Genomic DNA, 19,947 nt, shown 5'->3' with positions numbered 1-19,947 from the left:
CCAAAATGTTGATTCTCCTGCTCTTCGAATGCAGCCTGACCTGCTGTGCTTTTCCAGCACCACACTCTTTCATCTATAAAATATTTTGTACACTACAAGGCAATTTGAATGTCCTGAGATCATGAAAGGTACTATGTAAATGAAAGCTATTACTTTTATCATGTTAATTGCATTTTTTAAAAAAACACAATTTATCTTAAGATTTCAACAAACTGTTCATCCACTCCCTTAATTCCATCTAACATTAAATCCATACTTAGAGTTAAGGGACAATAAAACAAGTATCTTCCAAAGTAGTCATCAAACACCATTTTTATTGATATCAATACCACCAGAAGCTGAGAAACATTAGTGCAACTTGTTCTATAAATGTATGAAACCTGCTTTTCAACCATCGGGAAACAAGATATAAATAACAATATAGAAAAAGCAGAAAAAAACACACATTGAACACAAACATGAAAAATGTGCTGTTGTCTGCCCAAAATGATCCAAACGATTTTCTCTTTCTGTTATATAAAGCTGATAAATAACTTAAATACATTTTAAGATTTTATTTACCTACAAGCTATACACATGAGGTAGAAAAATAATTTTATTTTCCCTTAGAGCATCAACAGATAAATTAATAAAGCAGTGGGTTCTGCCCCAGAATCTTTAATGGAACGCCTTTTTGTTGCATCTATGAAGTATTTCAAACAGGTCGTAGTTTTCTAGTTTACTCCTTTTCAGAGACCTGCAATTGCATAGGGATACATAAATAAGCTTCATCTTGAAGTGTTTTCTGATTAGATTAGATTCCCTACAGTGTGGAAACAGCCCAACAAGTCCACATGACCCTCCAAAGAGTAACCCACCCAGACCCATTCCCTCCGAATGATGTACTGAACACTATGGGCAATTTAGCAAGGCCAATTCACCAGACTGCACATCTCTGGATTGTGGGACGAAACCCACACAGACACAGGGAGAATGTGCAAACTCCACACAGACAGTCACCCGAAGTTGGGATCAAACCTGAGACCCTGGTGCTGTGTGGCAGCAGTACTAACCACTGAGCCACTGTGCCGCTTTTTATTTCAAAAGCCTTTGGCGATGGAATTCCAACAGCAAGTTCACCAGAATATCACACTGCCTGCCTTTATGGTTCTTATTTTACTGCATGGAATCTCTCATTTTACAACAGCATGCTTAGCATGACACACTGCAAGGGAGCCATTTTGACCTGCCATATTCCATTTACTGTTTATTTCAATGGGGAATAAATCAACAATTTTCTTAAGCATCAGGGGTGACTACACTGCTTCAAATGCACTTGTTAACATGTTTGCAATCAACTCTCATTTCCATCATTGCAACATAGTCCTAGAACATTGTATAAGTGTTAAGGCACTAGGAAGGTGCACTTGTTGCTGTAGTAGTTGTACCCAAAATTTATTTCAAACATATAATATATTACAAGTAGTTCTTTTTTTTAATTAATTCACAGAATGTGGGCACTTGATCATCATTTATTGTCTATCCCTGATTGCCCTTGAGGGGGTGGTGGTGAACTGCCTTCTTGGTGCTGCAGTCCTTGGTGCTGTTAGGGAGGAACATGAACCATGTGACAGTGACAGTGACATCCCAGTGACAGTGAAGGCATGGTGATACACTACAGGTACCAAGTCAGGATAGTCTGTGGCTTGGAGGGGCATTGCAAATGGTAGTGTTCCTATACATCTACTGCCCTTTTCCTTCGAGATGCTAGAGGCCACAGGTTTGGAAAGTGCTATCTAAGGAATCTAGGTGAGTTGTTGCAATGCATCTTGTTGATGGCATTCATAACTGCTACTGTGAGTTCATGGGGAAAGGATTTTACAGAAATGTATCAAGCAGCCAGCTAAAACAAAGCATGCAGAGGAAATTAAACCATGCACACTGCTACTAGCTTTGTTGAGAAAAGTGTCAAAATCTCCTTTGCCAGGCTCGAAGCTGGTCTGTTGGGTAATATACTTCACTCAGTTATTCTTCAGTATATCACAGGCACTTTGAAAAATCACAAAGAGTGTGAAAGCAGGCTATTTGGCTCATTGAGTCCACACCAACCCTCTGAAGAGCATATCATCCCACCCCTGTAACTCCACATTTCCAATGGCTAAGGTACCTAGCCTACACATCCCTGAACACAATGGGCAATTTAGCATGACGAATCCACCTAACTTGCACATCTTTGGACTGTGGGAGGAAACCAGAGTATGTGGGAGGAAAGCCACACAGTCACAGGGAGAATATACATGCACCACACAGACTTTCACCTGAGGGTGGAATTGAACCTGGGTTCTGTGAAGCAGCAGTGCTAACCACTAAGTCGCCATGCTGCTCCCAGTAACTTTTCTCAGCAACTTGCTTCCACCAGCAGACAAAAATGCATCTTTAAATGTTTGGCAATGAAACCAAACATGCAATATGAATGTGCAGAATACAATTAATACTGCACTTGTCACTACGCCGATATGTGAAGAAATCCTTGTGAATTATTTTTCACATCTTATGTATCTCCACTGCATACCAAATACACATTTGTGTAAAAACACACTTTGATGCAGATTTTTTTTGATGTTACCATTAGTATTTGGGGCAAAGTTATTTCCTAACTAGGTCTGTTAGTAGAAATGCATCTATTCCAGTTTAGATTAAAAAATAAACTTTAAGCTTCTTACAATAGTCCGTAAAAACTTGTAAAATAAACATCAATATTTACATTATAGACATGCACCAATTACCATATCTTAAATAATATATCTTAATTTTCAAAAAGGCTAGTATGTCTCCATTCGAGATTCTCATTACCAGTTTTATCAGCTTGTTTATACCTTTGATGGACTCTCAACAGCACCTGAGTCTAAATGTGAATACAACTTTCCCTTTTCATTTTGAGTATTATTAAGTAAAAAAGAAATATTCACAATGTTGGCCTTTGTTTCTTAGACAAAAATAAAACATTTTTAGGGACAGGGAAAGAATTGATGAAGTATCTGCAAATGCATTGCACAACGTACTGATCGGCTTGAATATAAGGAGACGTGTAAAAATGAGCAAATTAAGAGGAAATTCAAGCAAAATATTTTCACCCAAAGTCAATGCACATTGATTCTCTGCAGTGTGGAAGCAGGTCATTCAGCTCATTGAGTCCACACTGGCCCTCTGCAAAGCATCCCACCACCCCCTACTCCATCTCTACATTTCCCATGGCTAATCCACCTAGCCAGCACAACCCTGGACAGTATGGGCAGTTTAACATGGCCAATCCATATAACCCACATATCTTTGGGACTGTAGGAGGGAATCAGTACACACAAGGGGTATATGTCTAACTCCACACAGACGGTCAACCAAGGGTGGAATCAAACATGGGTCTGACACTGTGACGCAGCAGTGCTAACTACTGAGCCACCATGAAGTTAAATACATAATAGATGTCAATTTAAGATGGGGGATTTAGAAATGAGGTGAGAAGTTAACTAGTAGGGTTGTGATCAAGAAAAGGATAGTCTTGTTGTGCTTGCTAGGTCATTCCTAATTTTCTATGTTTGAGACAATTTGCCAAATGTTGTGGTTTAAGTGACAATGAAACTGTCAACATTTGCAGTCATTAAAACTGTGAGAATGACAGCAGGTTCCAGCATCTGGGTATGCAGAGTTCAGTGCAGAAATCTAGACATTGCTGCAGAGATTCCCTGTTCCATCTCAGAGTGCCCTAAAGAATACCTGAGGATGGAAATCTTTAGAAGTCATTGAATTTACATGAACTTCCAGTTTTTACAATTTAATCTCACTTTAAAACCCTTCAACTATACTAAGCTTTGTTGAGTGAGATGTAATTTTTTTAACAACATGCAAAATCATAATTATTTATGAGCAACATCTCTGATCCTGATGAACAAATATCATTTGTGTTATGCAAAATTTCTTCATTATGATAAAAGTTTTAATGCTAATAAAAAATATTTTTGTTTTAAAGTTTATTTACAGTATTTCAACTTCTATCTTGCTCCCATGTGTACATCTCAATTTTTATTTCACTGTCTGTAAAATGGTTAAAAAGTGATGCACATTCAGTGCATTTTACTTCCTGTTTAGCTGTCTGTGAGAAAAGTTTAATGTCATAGGCCACTTAGTTTGTTTGCTGACAACCACTATTACTAAATGCAAAAGATCCACTGGAGTAGATGCCAGGATCAAATGAATGCCTGGAAATGTGAAATCCGGACAGCTTTCCTTAAGATCAAAGATAAAAGCAGACATTTCCCTGTTCACCACAAAGTCTGGGGCTTGATGTCCTACTTCTGGGAACAGAACTAGCCATTCACACACCGCAGCATGAAAACAGGATTTAGATCAAACAAGTTTTATAAACAGATTTTATGTTTAAGATGTGTATTTTCTTTTGCTAAAAGTTATACTATCTTGTTCTACATTTTGTAACTATTGATTATTTTTGAAAGACTGTGAGAGTCTCTCTTATGCAGTCATCACACGTGATCACTAACCAGGAATCTGTAGCCTCAGCGAACGTTATTCATTGTGCATGCATTTCATTCACAACATGCTATGCAGGTGACTGAGTAGCAGAACAGCTGAAAGAACACAGGGACAAACCTAGATAAAGGTTAATACTGTCCTGGGGGCATGTTGGTTCAAAACTTGAGCAGAGGTTAAATAACAGCCTCCATCAATCTGACTACGAGATGAAGGCTCCTTTGAACAATGATGGGTAGAGGAAGTTGCAGTCCCTCTCACACCCTGTATCATAGGAGGTTTTGTTTGTACTCTTTATAGGATTGGTCCAAAGATAACAAACAGTTTCACCCATTCCCCAGCACTGCACCCACAATTTCAAAGAGAACATGTTTAAGCAGTCAGAATACCTTTGTGGGTCATTATTTATTTACTGGTCACTCTTTAACTGAAATGAAATGAAGGAGAGTATTCTAAAACCATCTTGTGTGGCTTCTATCAATTTGGCCAATTATACCAGCCAACACGAAATCCCAGCACACATTTTGGACTGTTCTGACAATTGGATAGATCTGGATTTCCCAAATGAAATGAATTGTATAAATATCTTCTGAAGTAAGGTTCTTTAAATTCCAAAAGCTTGCATTTTCAATAATGGAGTCAATGAAATTTATCTTGAACGTTTCACAAGTGTCTTTTCTGGGCTTATACGAGTTTGTCTCATTATTACAAGAGACCACAAACCGTGGTTATATTTTGTTATCCTCTTCTTCATTGTCTCATTTTCTTCCTGTTAGTGCTTGCAAGTGTAAATCTCTTCTCTTTGAGAACATTGCTGGCACTCCACATAGCAGCACCACTGCACCTGACAGTGGCAGGGTCTATGCACCAGGAGGCTCTGGGTGTTATAACCCTGGCCACAGCACATACTTTCACAATTTGTCTCCTTTGAGCAGACCCTGCCCGCAGTTCCTGGAGAGTATTTACTCGGTCGACAGAAACTTGGGGACTCCTCGATGTAAACGAGATCTGTAGTCCTTGGGATGTGGTTCTTTATGGTGTAACTGTGCTTTTTGGGGCTGATGAGCTCAGTTTCACCTGTGGCATCATTCGTGATGCTGTGAACTCTAACAGCAGTTTCATATTTGAGCTTGAGAAGTTTTCCTGTTTCATGGAAGGATGCGAGTTGCTTCCAGCATGTTCTAACTGCACAGGACCCAGAGACACCATGGCATTTACAAGTGGTCTTCAAACCACTTTTCACAGCCTGAAAGATGGAGAAATACAGTGAGTAGACAAGGATATAACACTAACTTAAACACCAGCCATTAGAACCCTGTTCTGCTCTGATCTCTGTGCTTATTTATTTAAAGAGCTTCAGAGCACATTACTTTCTACTCAACTTTAGAATTAAAGGAGCAAAAACATTGTGGCTACACTATTAAATTCATAATCCATAAAGCTCAATGAATGATCTGGAGTTCAAGTCGCATAACAGTAGCTGAGATCTTTATTGTATTAATAAAACAAAAGGTTAGTACCTGCAATAGAGACCATCCAAAGCTGTCCTCTGAACCAGTTAGGAAGCAATTCAGTTAGAGAGGGACAACAAATACCGGCCTCTCTAACAGTGCCCTTCCTATGAATGAAGTGAAAAATATTCCACTCGCACAGCAATAAAATAAATGAATCTGAATTCTTTTGGAAATAGCCACACTGCATTCTGACCAATTAACTATATTAAATGAAAAACTGTAGCCACCTTCGCAAATGGAAACTTATTTCCACATCTCAAATGCTATCACGTGAATTCAGACAGGATCAGATTGATTTCTGTCAGATTCATAGAATGGAATATCACGGAACTGTCTTTGGGACCAAATTCCTGTCTTGGGAATTGTTAATTGAATTATTCTCCTCCCTCTGATTAAATTAGGTGAGTCCATGTCAGTACAGATCGTACATAAGCTGTTTGAAGGAGTAAGTTCACTTGATCATATGTTTTTCCCTAATTCCATTCTCCAATCATTTGAGAACTCCTACTAAAATATCATGACAATATGACAATTAGTCATCTTGTAAAACAGCAACTCAGAAATGCACACATCATGGAGGTCACATTTAGGTAATGGTGTTGAAGGTGTGATAGCAAATTGGCAGCTGGTTTTACAATTCTCTCTATTAATGGAAATAAAAATCATCAGAGGTATAAAATGGGCTGTTGCATCACAATTGTTCCTTCCACACTCTTGCATGAATGTAAAATGATCCCCTTGTCCTTTCTGCCATTTTTCTAGATCATGCAGATCAGTAAGACAAATAACCAAGGGTTTAATTTTGTTTGAATTTTACTAAAATAATGTTTGGAACATTTCCATTTAATCAGATTTTGCTTTCAAGATGAAAAATCATGGAGTGTCTCTCATCCAAATGATCCTTGTGCTCTCAATCTATTTCCCATGATTGAAAAACTACAAGTATAGGTTGATCAATTAAACCTAAGCACAATGTTATAACCTTCACCACACAATGAACAGACAGAGCTGAAAGAAAGCAAGTGTGACCTCCTTTTATTTTTGAGGCAGCTTTCTCTTTTTATTGTGGTTAGTTACAACACCAAACATTAATTCTGCAAAAAAATGCAAATTCAGTAGGACTAAGCCCTGAATTATTTGCCTCAGTTGATGCAGCCACTTCCTTATGGTTTCAGCTTGGGGCCCTTATTTGAATCTAGCCACATGGAGAGCTGAAATTACTCTTGTTCTGTCAGTAAGGATCACCAACCAAATCAATCCAAGACACTGCCAACTCAGTTCATGCCAAAATACTGCAAACTTATTCTTAATTTGAACTCACACATTAACTGTGGAATCAGATTCACACATATCCTCGCATAATTGTTCTTAAAAATATACAATGAAGTAGCGGGATCTTTTTGTGTGTGATGTACACTTAGAGCAGTGTACACAGTGATCTACCCTACACATTCTGTGCTTTATCTGATCCCAAAGACCAGGGTGCTGACAGTAGGAGTCAAAAATCTTCCATTTCAACATTAACATACGCAGTCTGTTAAGCACAAAATGAACATCCACAAGTAAATTAATCATGCAACTTTGAAAATGTCACACATCTGGAAATTAAGCTCTATGAATGTTAATATGCAAATATCTCATAATATCTTTCTGTATTATATGTACAGAGAGTGTTTGTTATTCTTTAAATGGAAGGTGACAATGTAATACAGTCCAGACTGCAAGTTGTAATTTACATAAGATTTCAGAAGTTTTACTCTTTTAAATTTAGCTTAACCCACTTTGAACAAGTATAGCTTTGATAAGTCAGTATGCAAAGCTTATCCCAGTCAATAGTGGATTAGCAGAGCTTCAAACCCCTAAGTGACCATCTCTAGTTTCCTAAAAGCATTGCAATGCTTTACACTCTTTGCATAAACATGCTTTATCCTGACTAATTCCTTATTTGCAGTTCTTTGCATTCACTCAGTAAATACTCTTCAGGCGATGTTCCTTATCAGACTGACAGGTAACCTGCTAACCCCTGCTCTCAACCCCCTGCTATATTAGTACTTGGGTACCTGGTAGCTGCAATTAAAGTACAAAGAGCTTCGGCTAGAAGACACAATTAGCATACAAATTTAAAATTTTCCAATATAAAATTTCTATGGTTGCAAATTTAATAATCACATTAACCCGAAGGATTATATTGTACTAACAGAGCAGACTATAACTTTGCCCAGTAAGAGATTTGCTAGCTAGTATTGATAACCCTCAACAGTTAGAAGAATTGGGTGTTTGTCATTTTATTTTGTAAAAGAAAACTGGTTACAAATTGTAGAAACTTAGATTGATTGTGATATTACAGTGACTGATGAAACAATAGCTTTCTTGGAATGTTTTGCTTGTCAATCACAAATAATTCAACCTGCAGAAAATATCGAGCCAGGACCCTAGGAATTCAGCATGATTTACTGACTTTTTTTCAATACTTTTGCTTTTTAATACCATATGTCGAGTAAAGTTGAGACACGAAGCATTAAGGAGGCAAGCTCACACTTGCAATTTTCCTCCAAATGAGTTGCTTGCCTCAGCCCAGGGGAAACAGCAAGCCGAGCTTAGGTATTTTGCGCATATGGACAGCTTTAAAGAAGGGCAGGAAAATAATTTCCCAAACCATCATCTCCTTATACAGCAGCAATTCCTCATGTTCAAAAAGCTGGTCAGATTTTTTGTTTGTACACTATACTTTGTTTCATCCTAAAGGTACAGCCTGTCTCAAGTTAGAAGTGAAGGTCTTCTGAATAGACACACGTGGAATGGAGCTTCGGATCCCAGGAACACTCACAACATTGTTCCATTCAGTCATTTCAGAACATGCTGATCGTTGGTATAAATGGCCATCTCCTTAATTCAGTCCATATATTTCCAAAGCTGCACATCAGCAAGTTTGTAAGATCTGCCCATGACGAGCACAATCAAATCAGCCTGTTTTGTTAATACCCCCAATCCACTGCCTTCAACATTCATCACCATTGACATACAGTGACAACAGGATGTATCAACCACAAGATGCACTGCAACAACTCACCATAACTCTTTCAACACCACCCTCCAAAACTGCAACTGTTACCATCTAGAAGGACAAGAGTAGCAGATACATGGGAACACCAACACCTCCAAGTTTCCCTCCATGTCACGCACGATCCTGACTTGGAAAGATGTCACTGCTTCTTCAGTATCGCAAAGTCAAAATGCTGGAACTCATTTTCTGCTGGTGTACCGACATGATATAGATTGTAGTGGTTCAAGAAGGCAGCTTTCTCAAGGGCAATTAAATAGGGACAATAAATGATTGCTTAGCCATGGAAGTTCACATCTTGCGAAAGAATAAATTTTAAAAAGAGATGGAGGAAGGCAAAGAGAGCCTATGCCTCAAATGAGTGATTAGGGCGATGAGTTTCACATTATCACAAATACTAGAAACTAAAATTTTATTTTGAATGCAAGTGAGTATGGAAAATTGGGGAAAGAACAAGTTCAGAAGAGGAGAGTTGACAGTCTTTACAGAGACAGCAATAAATACAGAGTAAACTGGTCATAAATATTGCAGCCGTGGAGTATTTTATTCAATCAAAAGACATTGATTAGGGTGATAGTGGAAATTAGGGATGGACAAGAAATGCTGGCCTTGTCAGCAAGGTTCACCTCCCATGTGCGAATAAAAGACAAAAAATTGTAGTGAAGGAGGAAAATGGTTAGGCATTAAGATAGACCAAAGGGATTAAAAAAAAGTCATTTCCTGTATTGTACATTCCTATGTCCTGTTATATAGTCTCTTCAAGGATCACATGACAAATGTAAGTGCATGAGTAGTGCTTTTGTAATTTGGCTCACAATGGAATTAGGCAAGTGGCATGAAAATAGTAAGATTTAATGTAAAAGCAGAAATGAATTTCTGAGGCTCTATAAGGCTCTGGTTAGGCCACATTTGGAGTATTGTGCACAGTTTTGGGGCCCATATCTCAGAAAGCATGTACTGGCCCTGGAGCGTGTTCAGAGGAGGTTCATGAGAATGGTCCCAGGAATGAAAAGCTTAACATTTGAGGAAAGTTTGAGCACTCTGAGTTCATACTCGATGGAGTTTAGAAAGATGAGGGGTATCTAATTGAAACATACAGAATACTGAATGGCCTGAACAGAGTAGATGTTGGGAAGATGTTTCCATTGGTAGGAGAGACTAGGACCTGAGGGCATAGCCTTAGAGTAAAGGGAAGACCTTTTAGAATGGCGTTAAGGAGGAACTTCTTCAGCCAGAGAGTGGTGAATCTATGGAATTTATTGCCACTGACGACTATGGAGGCCAGGTCATTGAGTATATTTAAGACAAAAATAGTTTTTTGTGTTTCAAGAGGATCAAGGGTTACGGAGAGAAAGCGGGAAAATGGAGTTGAGAAACCTATCAGCCATGATTGAGTGGTGCAGCAGACTTGATGGGCTGTATGGACTCATTTCTGCTCCTATGTCTTAAGGTCTTATCACATAAGGAGGCAGAATATTAGCAGAGATGCAGAGCAAGATGCAGAGCAGATGTTCCCAATTAATGTCCACTTGTAAAGTAAAATGTAAAGTGTACATTTTATCAATCACATTTTAATAACTTGTTAAACTTAAATTTGGATCCAACTTTTCAGAAAGGAGGTAAGAGTCTGGGAATATATATGATAATACAGTCAGGTCATTTTTCCTGATCAGAAAGTGATACACTTTTAACCTCATAGCTTATAAGGGGACAGTGATCTCAAAGCAATTACTTAACAGCTCACATAGACAGGAGGAATTCCTCACCTTGATGCCCACATTGGTATTGTGCATATCGACCCTGGCTCTCAGGTCCTTGCTGGCTTTCCTCGGTCCCAGGAAGTGCTTGATAAATTTAATGCTGTACTTGAGATTGTCCCCACAGCCACCCCACTGCCATGCTTCTCTGTTTTCCAGATCCGGGGACTCATCACAGGTACAACGCTCCATGCGGCCTGAGCTACAAGCCTTGGCCAATGAATGTGTGAGTCCAGCTGAAGAGATAGCAAACAGGAAGGCAGTCTCCTTAAAACCTGAAAGTGAAGGATCAAAATTATTCGCACAACGTTGTATGAAGTAACAAATAACATTCGAGCCACACAAATACCAAGCAATGACCATCTTGAATAAGAGACATTCTAACCACTTCCTCTTCACATTAATGGTGTGTCCATCACTGAAATCCCCGCTACCAACATCCTAGGAGTTACCATTGATGAAACTGACTAGAATCACCACATAAACACTGTGGCTACAAGAACAGGTCAGAGGTTAGGAAAACTGCAGGGAGAAACTCTGCAAAGCCTGTCCACCATGTACAAATTGTAAGTCAGAAGGGTAATGGAATACTCCCCATTTGCCTGGATGGGTGCAGTTCCAACAAGCGTTACACTCAACAAACTTGTCAGCATACATGACAAAGCAGCCCACTTGATTGGCACTGCATTCACAAGCATCCACTCCATCCACCACAGGTGCTCAGTAGCAGCAGTGTGTACTACCTACAAGATGCATTGCATAAATTCACCAAAGATCCTTAAACAGCTCCTTTCAAACCCATAACCACTTCTATCGAGAAGAACAAGGGCAGCAAATACAAAGGAATACCACCACGTTCAAGTTCCTGTCCAAGCCACCCACCATCCTGACTTGGAAATATGTCATCATTCCTTCACTGTCACTGGACCACAATCCTGGAATTCCCTCCCTAAAGGCATTGTGGGTCAACCTAAAGCATGTGGACTGCAAGAAAGTAGCTCTCAGTGGTTCAAGAAAATACCTTCTCAAGGGCAACTCGGGACGGGCAATAAATGCTGGCCAGCCTATGCTGCCCACATCACACAAGTAAATTTTTTAAAGTGGCACTAGAGCCGGCTGCACATGGTTGGGGTCATACTTCAGCTCATTGTACAACTGATTAAACAGGAACTGTAATCATCCTATTTGTCACAAATTTCACATCATTTAATGAGAATATTTACTGTGTAGTTAAGTAAAACAGTTAATCAGAGGAAATTTCAAAGCATTTTTTGAAGAGCCGTCAGCCCCTGTGCACTGGGGCCCTGATCCAGTCCTGCCTCAACTTAAAACTTCTCATCCTGCGTTCCAATCCCTTCTTCAACTCATCCTTTCCTGCCTACATAACCTTCTCCAGGCCTTCAATACTCTGAGGAATCTGTGTTTCTGTTTCTTTTATCTCTGACTACTTTTGTGTCATCATTAGCAATCTTGCCTCCAAACATCTAATCCCTAAGCTCAGAAACTCCCTTCTTAAAGTTGTCTGCCTTGACCGCTGTTCTCACTCTGAAAATGTCTTACCACTTTAACCAAGTTGCCTGTCCTCAGACATGGCTCAGTGTCAGGTTTTGGTTAAAACACTCCTGTGCAATGCCTTGGGATATTTTACTATTTTAAAAGCATGTTAGAAATTTGAGTTGTTGTCTTTGAGTCCCAAAGCAGCTGTCAAAAGTTCCATTCCATACACAAATCAATGACAGAGTGAAAATGTTTTACAATTCAAAATTTTAAAGTAAGCCTTTATGATACAATTGAAACAAATCTTCATTACTGGGCTGCTCTCAATAACGAGGCACAAAGTTAAAAAAAAGACAAAAGAACACAGTGTTTTGGATAGACACAAATAGTGATAGTGGTTACTCTAAGATTTCGAAGACTTTGGGAAAAGTTAAAAGGATGACCACTATTTAGTTTAATCTCAGGTGGAGAATTTGAGAAGAACATTTTGCATCCATTCAAAATTCAGTTAACCAAGATTGCCCAGATAACTACACAGCAATGAGGCCATCTATCATCTCGACACAGCAACTTAACCCCAGTACAAAATCGAACTTCCTTCATTGCTAACAAACTTTTACCTCAATACCTTTCCTAAAAGACTGTTCCACTTGCAATAAACTTGAGAGAAAGAAATACCCCTTAATTAATACACCAGCTTACCTTTTACATGTTTGTACCTATGCACCTTTGTTCTACAGTCATTATTTAATTATAAATAAAGCTGCAAATGAATCAATTGCTATTCCAATGTCACTATTCACCTTCATTGTTTTTCTTTAGGGCATTAAGAATCAACCACATGATCTGAGATCAAAATCAAACGTAGGCCAGACCTGATTAGATTAGATTAGATTAGATTAGATTACAGCGTGGAAACAGGCCCTTCGGCCCAACAAGTCCACACTGACCCGCCGAAGAGCAACCCACCCATACCCTTACATTTACCCCTTACCTAACACTACGGGCAATTTAGCATGGCCAATTCACCTGACCTGCACATCTTTGGACTGTGGGAGGAAACCGGAGCACCCGGAGGAAACCCACGCAGACACGGGGAGAACGTGCAAACTCCACACAGTCAGTCGCCTGAGGTGGGAATTGAAACCGGGCAGTGGGTTCTCTTCCCTGAAAGGACAATAATGACTAAATTGGACTTTTCTACTAACCACCAGCTTTTGTTATCATTTCCGGTGCAAATTAGCAGATCCATCAAATTCAATTTCATAGCTTGCCGTGATTGCATTTGAATTATTGTTTATTTTTTGCCTAGTGCAGCCACAATGTTAAAAAACTTAATATTATTACTTTCAAGTAATGAACTATTAAATATCACTCGATAAACTCATAACATTTCAAAAATTAAAACTGCAAGTTCATAGAAAAACAAGTGCAAACACAGTTCATTTAATAGCAGACCTATTCTGGATGTATAACATTCCAAAACAAAGATAAACACTTGCATCCTTTACTTTTTCCAATACTTTTCATCCTTTTTCTGACGAAAGGTCATCAATGTGAAAGACTATTTCTCAGAGGCTACCTGAGTTGTGTATTTGCAGTATTTTCTGTTTTTTGCTATGTTTGGATATTTCATTTTGCAGATGTTTCAGTGGCTCCCAGGTAATTATATCCAGCCCTCAGAACAGACTAAGCTTTCTAATGATGCAAGAGAATGTTTAGACGCAGCAATCCACCAAAAGTTGCTGGATATTTAAAACAGTATTGAATTTATACTATTAAAAATGCCTTTCACTATAGCATTTTTGTGCAGACACTTGTATTCCATATGAATCCCTCCCCACCTTATATCATCTCATCCTATCTCCACACTTATCTGTCCCTTTCTTCCTCATGCATGCGTCTAGCTTTGCTTTACTCATTTATGCTTAAAAAAAACCCAGAAAGTTGCAGGAAGATCTCAGCAGGTCTGCCAGCATTTATGGAGAAAGAGAAACAGTTAATGGTTCAAGTCCAAAATGACTCTTATTCAAACTGAGGGAAAGTGGATATGTGGTGGGTTTTGTGCTATTGAAAGTAGGGATGAGAAGGAAAGGCGATAGGTAAGATAAAGGATAAGGGAAGAGATTAAATGACAGAGATGTCAGGTATCAAAGTGTGAATGACAGAATAATGAACAGCTCTGTCTGAAAGCAAAGAAAAAAGAATCAAAACTGGGACAGAGCTGAAATTGTCAAAGGCAATGTTGAATCCAGAAGGCTGAAAAGTTCTTCCTTGAAAGATGAATCCTGAGCTCACATTGAGCCATCTTGGAATATAACAGCCGGACAAGGACTGAAATGAGAGCAGGAGAGTAAGGTGGGGAATTAAAATGGCATTAGCTGGGAGCTCCAGGTCATGATTGTGGATTGAGCAGAGACATTCTGCAAAGCAGTCACCCAATCTGTGTTGGCTCTCTTTTATCTCGAGCGGTCACATTATGAGCAACAAATATACAGACTAGATTGAAAAAAAAACTCGTAAATTGCTGCTTCATTTTGTGATGAGTTTGTGGCTCTGGACAGTAAGGAGACTGGAGGTAAAACGTCAGGTGCTGCATCTTCTGAAGTTGCATGGGAAAATACCATAAACTGGGGGCAAAGCCTTGAGAGCTCTTAGAGCACTGGAGTAGAATGATGTGGAGGGAAAATTCCTCACAAGACACTGAAAGGAGAGATGATATGTTTGGTGATGGCATGCTGCTGGAGTTGGCAGAAATTTAATGTAGAGGCTGGTGCGGTGAAAGGGGAGCCTTATCATGGTTCTTCAAGGGAGGGAAAGGATGAGAGTAGAATGGGTTTGATGTGGTTGAGGTCACAATCAACCAGTATAAAGAATAGTCTTTTAGGAGCAATGTGTTGGAAAGTTGCAGATGTAACAGCGAAACTGAAAGACTGAAATCGAATCCTTACAGAACACAGGATGTGAAGTGTAGGTCAAGGTAGCTGAGAGAGACAATGGGCTTATAATGAATATTAGTAGATAGGCTATGCATCTAGGCTCATCATCTCAACCACTCCATGTCAGAACAAGTTCTACATTGTCATACTCTCTGAAGAGATTTCTCCTGACACTCTTACTAAATTTATTATTGACATTCTTACCTGTATATGCCCTGGCTCTGCAAAAAATGGAAATATATTCTCTATTAAATGTTTTCACACATTTAGTTGTTCCTTTCCCAGAAAAACATCTGAGCCTTGTAAATTTTAAATCTTACTCTGGAGTTTCTTAGTCATGGTGTTATATTGGAGATAACTAATAGCTGCCTTCCGTGTGTTAATTATTCTAAATATTAGCCCAAAGATCCCCTTGATTATTTTGTAATTACTAGTGGATATTCATTATGTCTTCTGTGAAATACCTGAGATCACCTTCAATGCATTACAACATAAATCTTACACTGCGTAATCTGACTATAAATCATTTTCCACCATTTCTAATCAATGAATTAATATGCAACTTATTTTAACTATTGTAGCACTAGATTTCTTTTGCAAATCCTACTTCATATTTTTCTCAAATGGTGTTGCAAAGTGTATTTTCTGAAGGCATGCAGTTGTTCTTAATCTCAGCTTCAAAAATGTGCAAAGCCATTCTGAAGAAGGGTCACTGGACCCAAAACGTTAACTGTGATTTCTCTCCACGGATGCTGCCGGACCTGTTCACTTTTTCCAGCAGTTTCTATTTTTGTTTCCAAAAATGTGCAATTTGATTCACATTGCCCAGCTCAGCAGCCCCCTTAAAAAGATCAACAGCTTCATCAGGTTAATGTAGATTTTAAAAGAGAACAAAAGCATTTCTCCATTATAGTCACATTTTTCTGACTAATGTTATTTGTCACCACCTTCACTTTCACCTTCCAGTGCCCAGTTGATAAAAGGATGCCACTTCAGCACAATTGTACTAAGTAAAATTCCTGGTCTGTGTGGAGGAAGATGATTTCAGGCATGACAGGAGTTGGTGATGTTACAACAGTCCTGCCAGCTCTAGGAGTTTACAGCAAAGGAAAAAAAATCAGCCAGTGCCTCTGTTTCTAGGTACAGTTCAAAAATATGCAAAAATTGCTGGTGAAAGTCACAGGTTGGGTAGAATCTGTAGGAAGAAACATACAGGGAACATTTCTCAAGTCCAGTGATTCACTAGACTCAAAACGTTAACTCGGCTTTCTTCGCATAGATGCTACCAGAACTACTGAGTTCCACCTGCAATTTCTAATTTTGTTTTCGATCTCCAACATCCACAATTCTTTGTTATATTTTATTCAAAATATGCATAAGCAGGAAATGCAGCAGAGCTGGACTGAGGTTCTTAAACATGAATACTGATCAAGTATATAACTATAATCAGGACTTATACAGGTGAGGTACTCCCCAGGTAAAGTCCTGGGGAGTATTCCCGAACAAAGCAACCTTGGTATGCAGGTTCGTAGCTCCTTGAAAGTGGTGTTGCTGGTAGATTGGTTAGTGAAGAAGGTCCTTGGTATACTTTCCTTTATTGGTCACAGCACTAAGTGTAGGAGTTGGGAGGTCATGCTCCAGCTGTACAGGACATTGGTAAGGCCACTTTTGGAATATTGTGTGCAATTCTCATCTCCCTCCTACGGGAAGTATGTTGTGAAATTTGAAAGGATTCAGAAAAGATTGACAAAGATTTTGCCAGTGTTAGAGGGTTTGACCTATAGGGAGAGGCTGAACAGGCTGGGGCTGTTTTCCCTGAAGCATCGAGGCTGAGGGGTGACCTTATAGTTGTTTAAAAAACCATGAGGGGCATGGATAGGGTAAATAGATAAGGTCTTTTCCCTGAGGTGGGAGAGTCCAGAACTAGAGGGCATAGGTTTAAGGTGAGAGGGGAAAGATTCAAAAGGGACATAAGGGCCAACATTTTTACAGAGAGGGTGGTGCGTGTATGGAATGAGCTGTAGAGGAAGTGGTGGATGCTGGTACAGTTACAACATTTAAAGGACATCTGGATAGGTTTATGAATAGGAGGACTTTAGAGGGATATGGACCAAGTGCCGGCAAATGGGACGAGATTAATTTAGGATATCTGGTCGGCATGGATAAGTTGGACTGGAAGGTCTATTTCCGTGCTGTATGTCTTTATGACTCTATGACTATCATCTGTAGGACTACACTCACATCAAGACAGCACCTCCCAGAAAGCAGGGGATAAAAATGAAATAATTTTTGAAAAATAACAAACTAGACTATTAATAATAAGGTGGTGAGATAATACTCAGAAAAACAATTGAGCTGCTAAATTACACTGCATTTGCATCACTGATTCTGAACATATATATATTCTTAAATCTTTACCACAATATTGCATGCATAGGCTTAAGGGACTTTTAATTAAAATATGACAAAATTTAGAAGATCCTTTTATTCTGAAATAATAATCTGATGAATATAAAATAATCAAATTTATGCATACCATACAATTGTCACTGAAATAACTCCAAAGAGGTCAGTATCCCATCACCAAGTCCTTGACACATGAAGAGTGCTTGACACTGATCCATCTCCCTCAGAGCCAGCTCTCACAGTGACAGGATGTCTGACACTCCTGTACTTATCTGTCAGCCAAGGCTCCTTGACTGGTCCAGATTAACAGCCCCAATCATGGAACTCATATTCTATGTGGTCCACCTGGCTGCCTTCAATACAATCACTACATCCCTCCCCCTCTGAGTCCAAGGACACAGGCTAGATCTTTTTTGAAAGCTCCTCCTGAGTCTTATCACTGGGTCAGGTTCCTCCAACTCTACCTCTATTACAGGTGGCATGTAACACACAGCAGCTTGCCTCTTCCACCCAGAGTGTCTTGGAAGAAACTCACTCTCTTCTTCAGGTGGCAAAGATATTGAGGCGGCAACATCCACCATGTTCATCTCAAATTCTGAGGTATCTTTAACACTTGATGGAAAGGGAGAACCCATGGGTTCCGGAACTGTCAGTAAGAGTGTTGAGGAGCTGGGCACATTTTGCTCCCAGATCGTTTGACAGTTTGCAGCTTTCATATGGTCCACATGGTTGCTTAGGACAAACTTTATATGTCACTGGGCCTGACCTTGTTTTTACCATGCCTCTTAACCAAGCAGGGGTATTCCCCTAATCCCTGCACTAAACTTCACCCCCTGAAATAAACTGTCTCTCTCACTTACAGCATAGAACATTACAGCACATTACAGGCCCTTTAGCCCTCGATGTTGCGCCAACTTGTAAAATAATTCTGAAGCCCATCCAAACTAAACTACTTCATTTTCATCCATACGTTTATCCAATGACCATTTAAATGTCCTTAAGGGTGACGAGTCTACTACTGTTGCAAGCAAGGCATTCCACGCACCTACTATTATCTGAGTAAAGAACCTACCTCTGATATCTGTCTGATATCTATCACCCCCCAATTTAAAGCCATGTCCCCTCGTGCTGGCTATCACCATCCGAGGAAAAAGGCTGTCACTGTCTAACCCTGTGATTATCTTAAAGTCTCAATTAAGTCACCTCTCAACCTTCTTCTAATGAAAACAGTCTCAAATCCCTCAGCCTCTCCTCATAAGACCTTCTCTCCATACCAGGCAACATCCTAGCAAATCTCCTCTAAACCCTTTCCAAAGCTTTCATATCCTTTCTATAATGTGGTGATCAGAACTGCACACAATACCCACAGTGCGGCCACACCACAATTTTATACAGCTCTAACATATCCTCATGGCTCCGAAACTCAATCCCAATACCAATAAAAGCCAATACACCATATGCCTTCTTAACAACTCCATTAACCTGGGTGGCAACGTTCAGGAATCTATGCAAATTAACACTAAGAACTGTCTGCTCATCTACACTACCAAGAATCTTACCATTAACTGATTACTCTGTATTCCTGTTGCTCCTTCCAAAGTGAATCACTTCACACTTTTCCCACATTAAACACCATTTGCCACCTCTCAGCCCAGCTCTCAGCTTATCCATGTCCCTCTGTAACCTGCAACATCCTTTGGCACTATCCATAACTGCACCAACTTTAGTGTCATCCACAAGTTTACTAACCCATCCTTCCACGCCCTCATCCAGGTCATTTATAACAGTGACCCCAAAACAGATCCTTGCAGTACCCCACAAGTAATGGAACTCCACAATGAATATCTTCCATCAATCACTATTCTCTGTTTTCTTTCAGCTAGCCAATTTCTGATCCAAGCAGCTAAATCACCCCAATCTGTATCTTGTGCAGTAACCTACCAAGGGGAACCTCATCAAACGCCTTACTGAAATTCAAATACACCACATCAGCTGCTTTACCCTCATCCACTTGTTTGGTCACCTTCTCAAAGAACTCAATAAGGTTTGTGAGGCGCGACCTACGCTTCACAAAACCATACTGACTATCCATAATCAACTTATTTCTTTCTCGATGATTATAAATCCTATCTGTTATAACCTTTTCCAGCACTTTACCCATAACCGAAGTAAGGCTCACTGGTCTGTAATTACCAGGGTTGTCTCTACTCCCCTTCTTGAACAAGGGGACAATATTTGCTATCCTCCAGTCT

General features: G+C 39.5%; 1 protein-coding gene across 2 annotated transcripts in view; it reads right to left on the bottom strand.

Moving 5' to 3' along the window:
* Positions 1–300: 300 nt before the first annotated feature.
* wnt9b (wingless-type MMTV integration site family, member 9B) overlaps positions 301–19,947 on the bottom strand; it is a 42,969-nt gene continuing 23,322 nt past the window's right edge. The window contains exons 3-5 of one of the 2 annotated variants that reach the window (XR_015752519.1): positions 10,863–11,128; positions 4,911–5,767; positions 301–736 (exon numbers count right to left, since the gene is read on the bottom strand). Coding sequence is in view for 1 of the 2 variants with exons in the window: in XM_043675305.2 (XP_043531240.1) it covers positions 5,294–5,767; positions 10,863–11,128 (740 nt within the window). In the remaining variant the exon portion in view is untranslated. Of the gene's footprint in view, positions 5,768–10,862; positions 11,129–19,947 lie in introns of both variants that reach the window. The other variant, XM_043675305.2, reaches the window with a different exon arrangement.

Source organism: Chiloscyllium plagiosum, unplaced genomic scaffold (genome assembly GCF_037043375.1).
Source record: "Chiloscyllium plagiosum isolate Xiang-an unplaced genomic scaffold, Cpla_swu_hap1 HiC_scaffold_32, whole genome shotgun sequence".
Lineage (NCBI taxonomy): Eukaryota > Metazoa > Chordata > Chondrichthyes > Orectolobiformes > Hemiscylliidae > Chiloscyllium > Chiloscyllium plagiosum.
The sequence above is the reverse complement of the archived record's forward strand: the minus strand, read 5'-3'. Positions and strand labels throughout refer to the sequence as shown.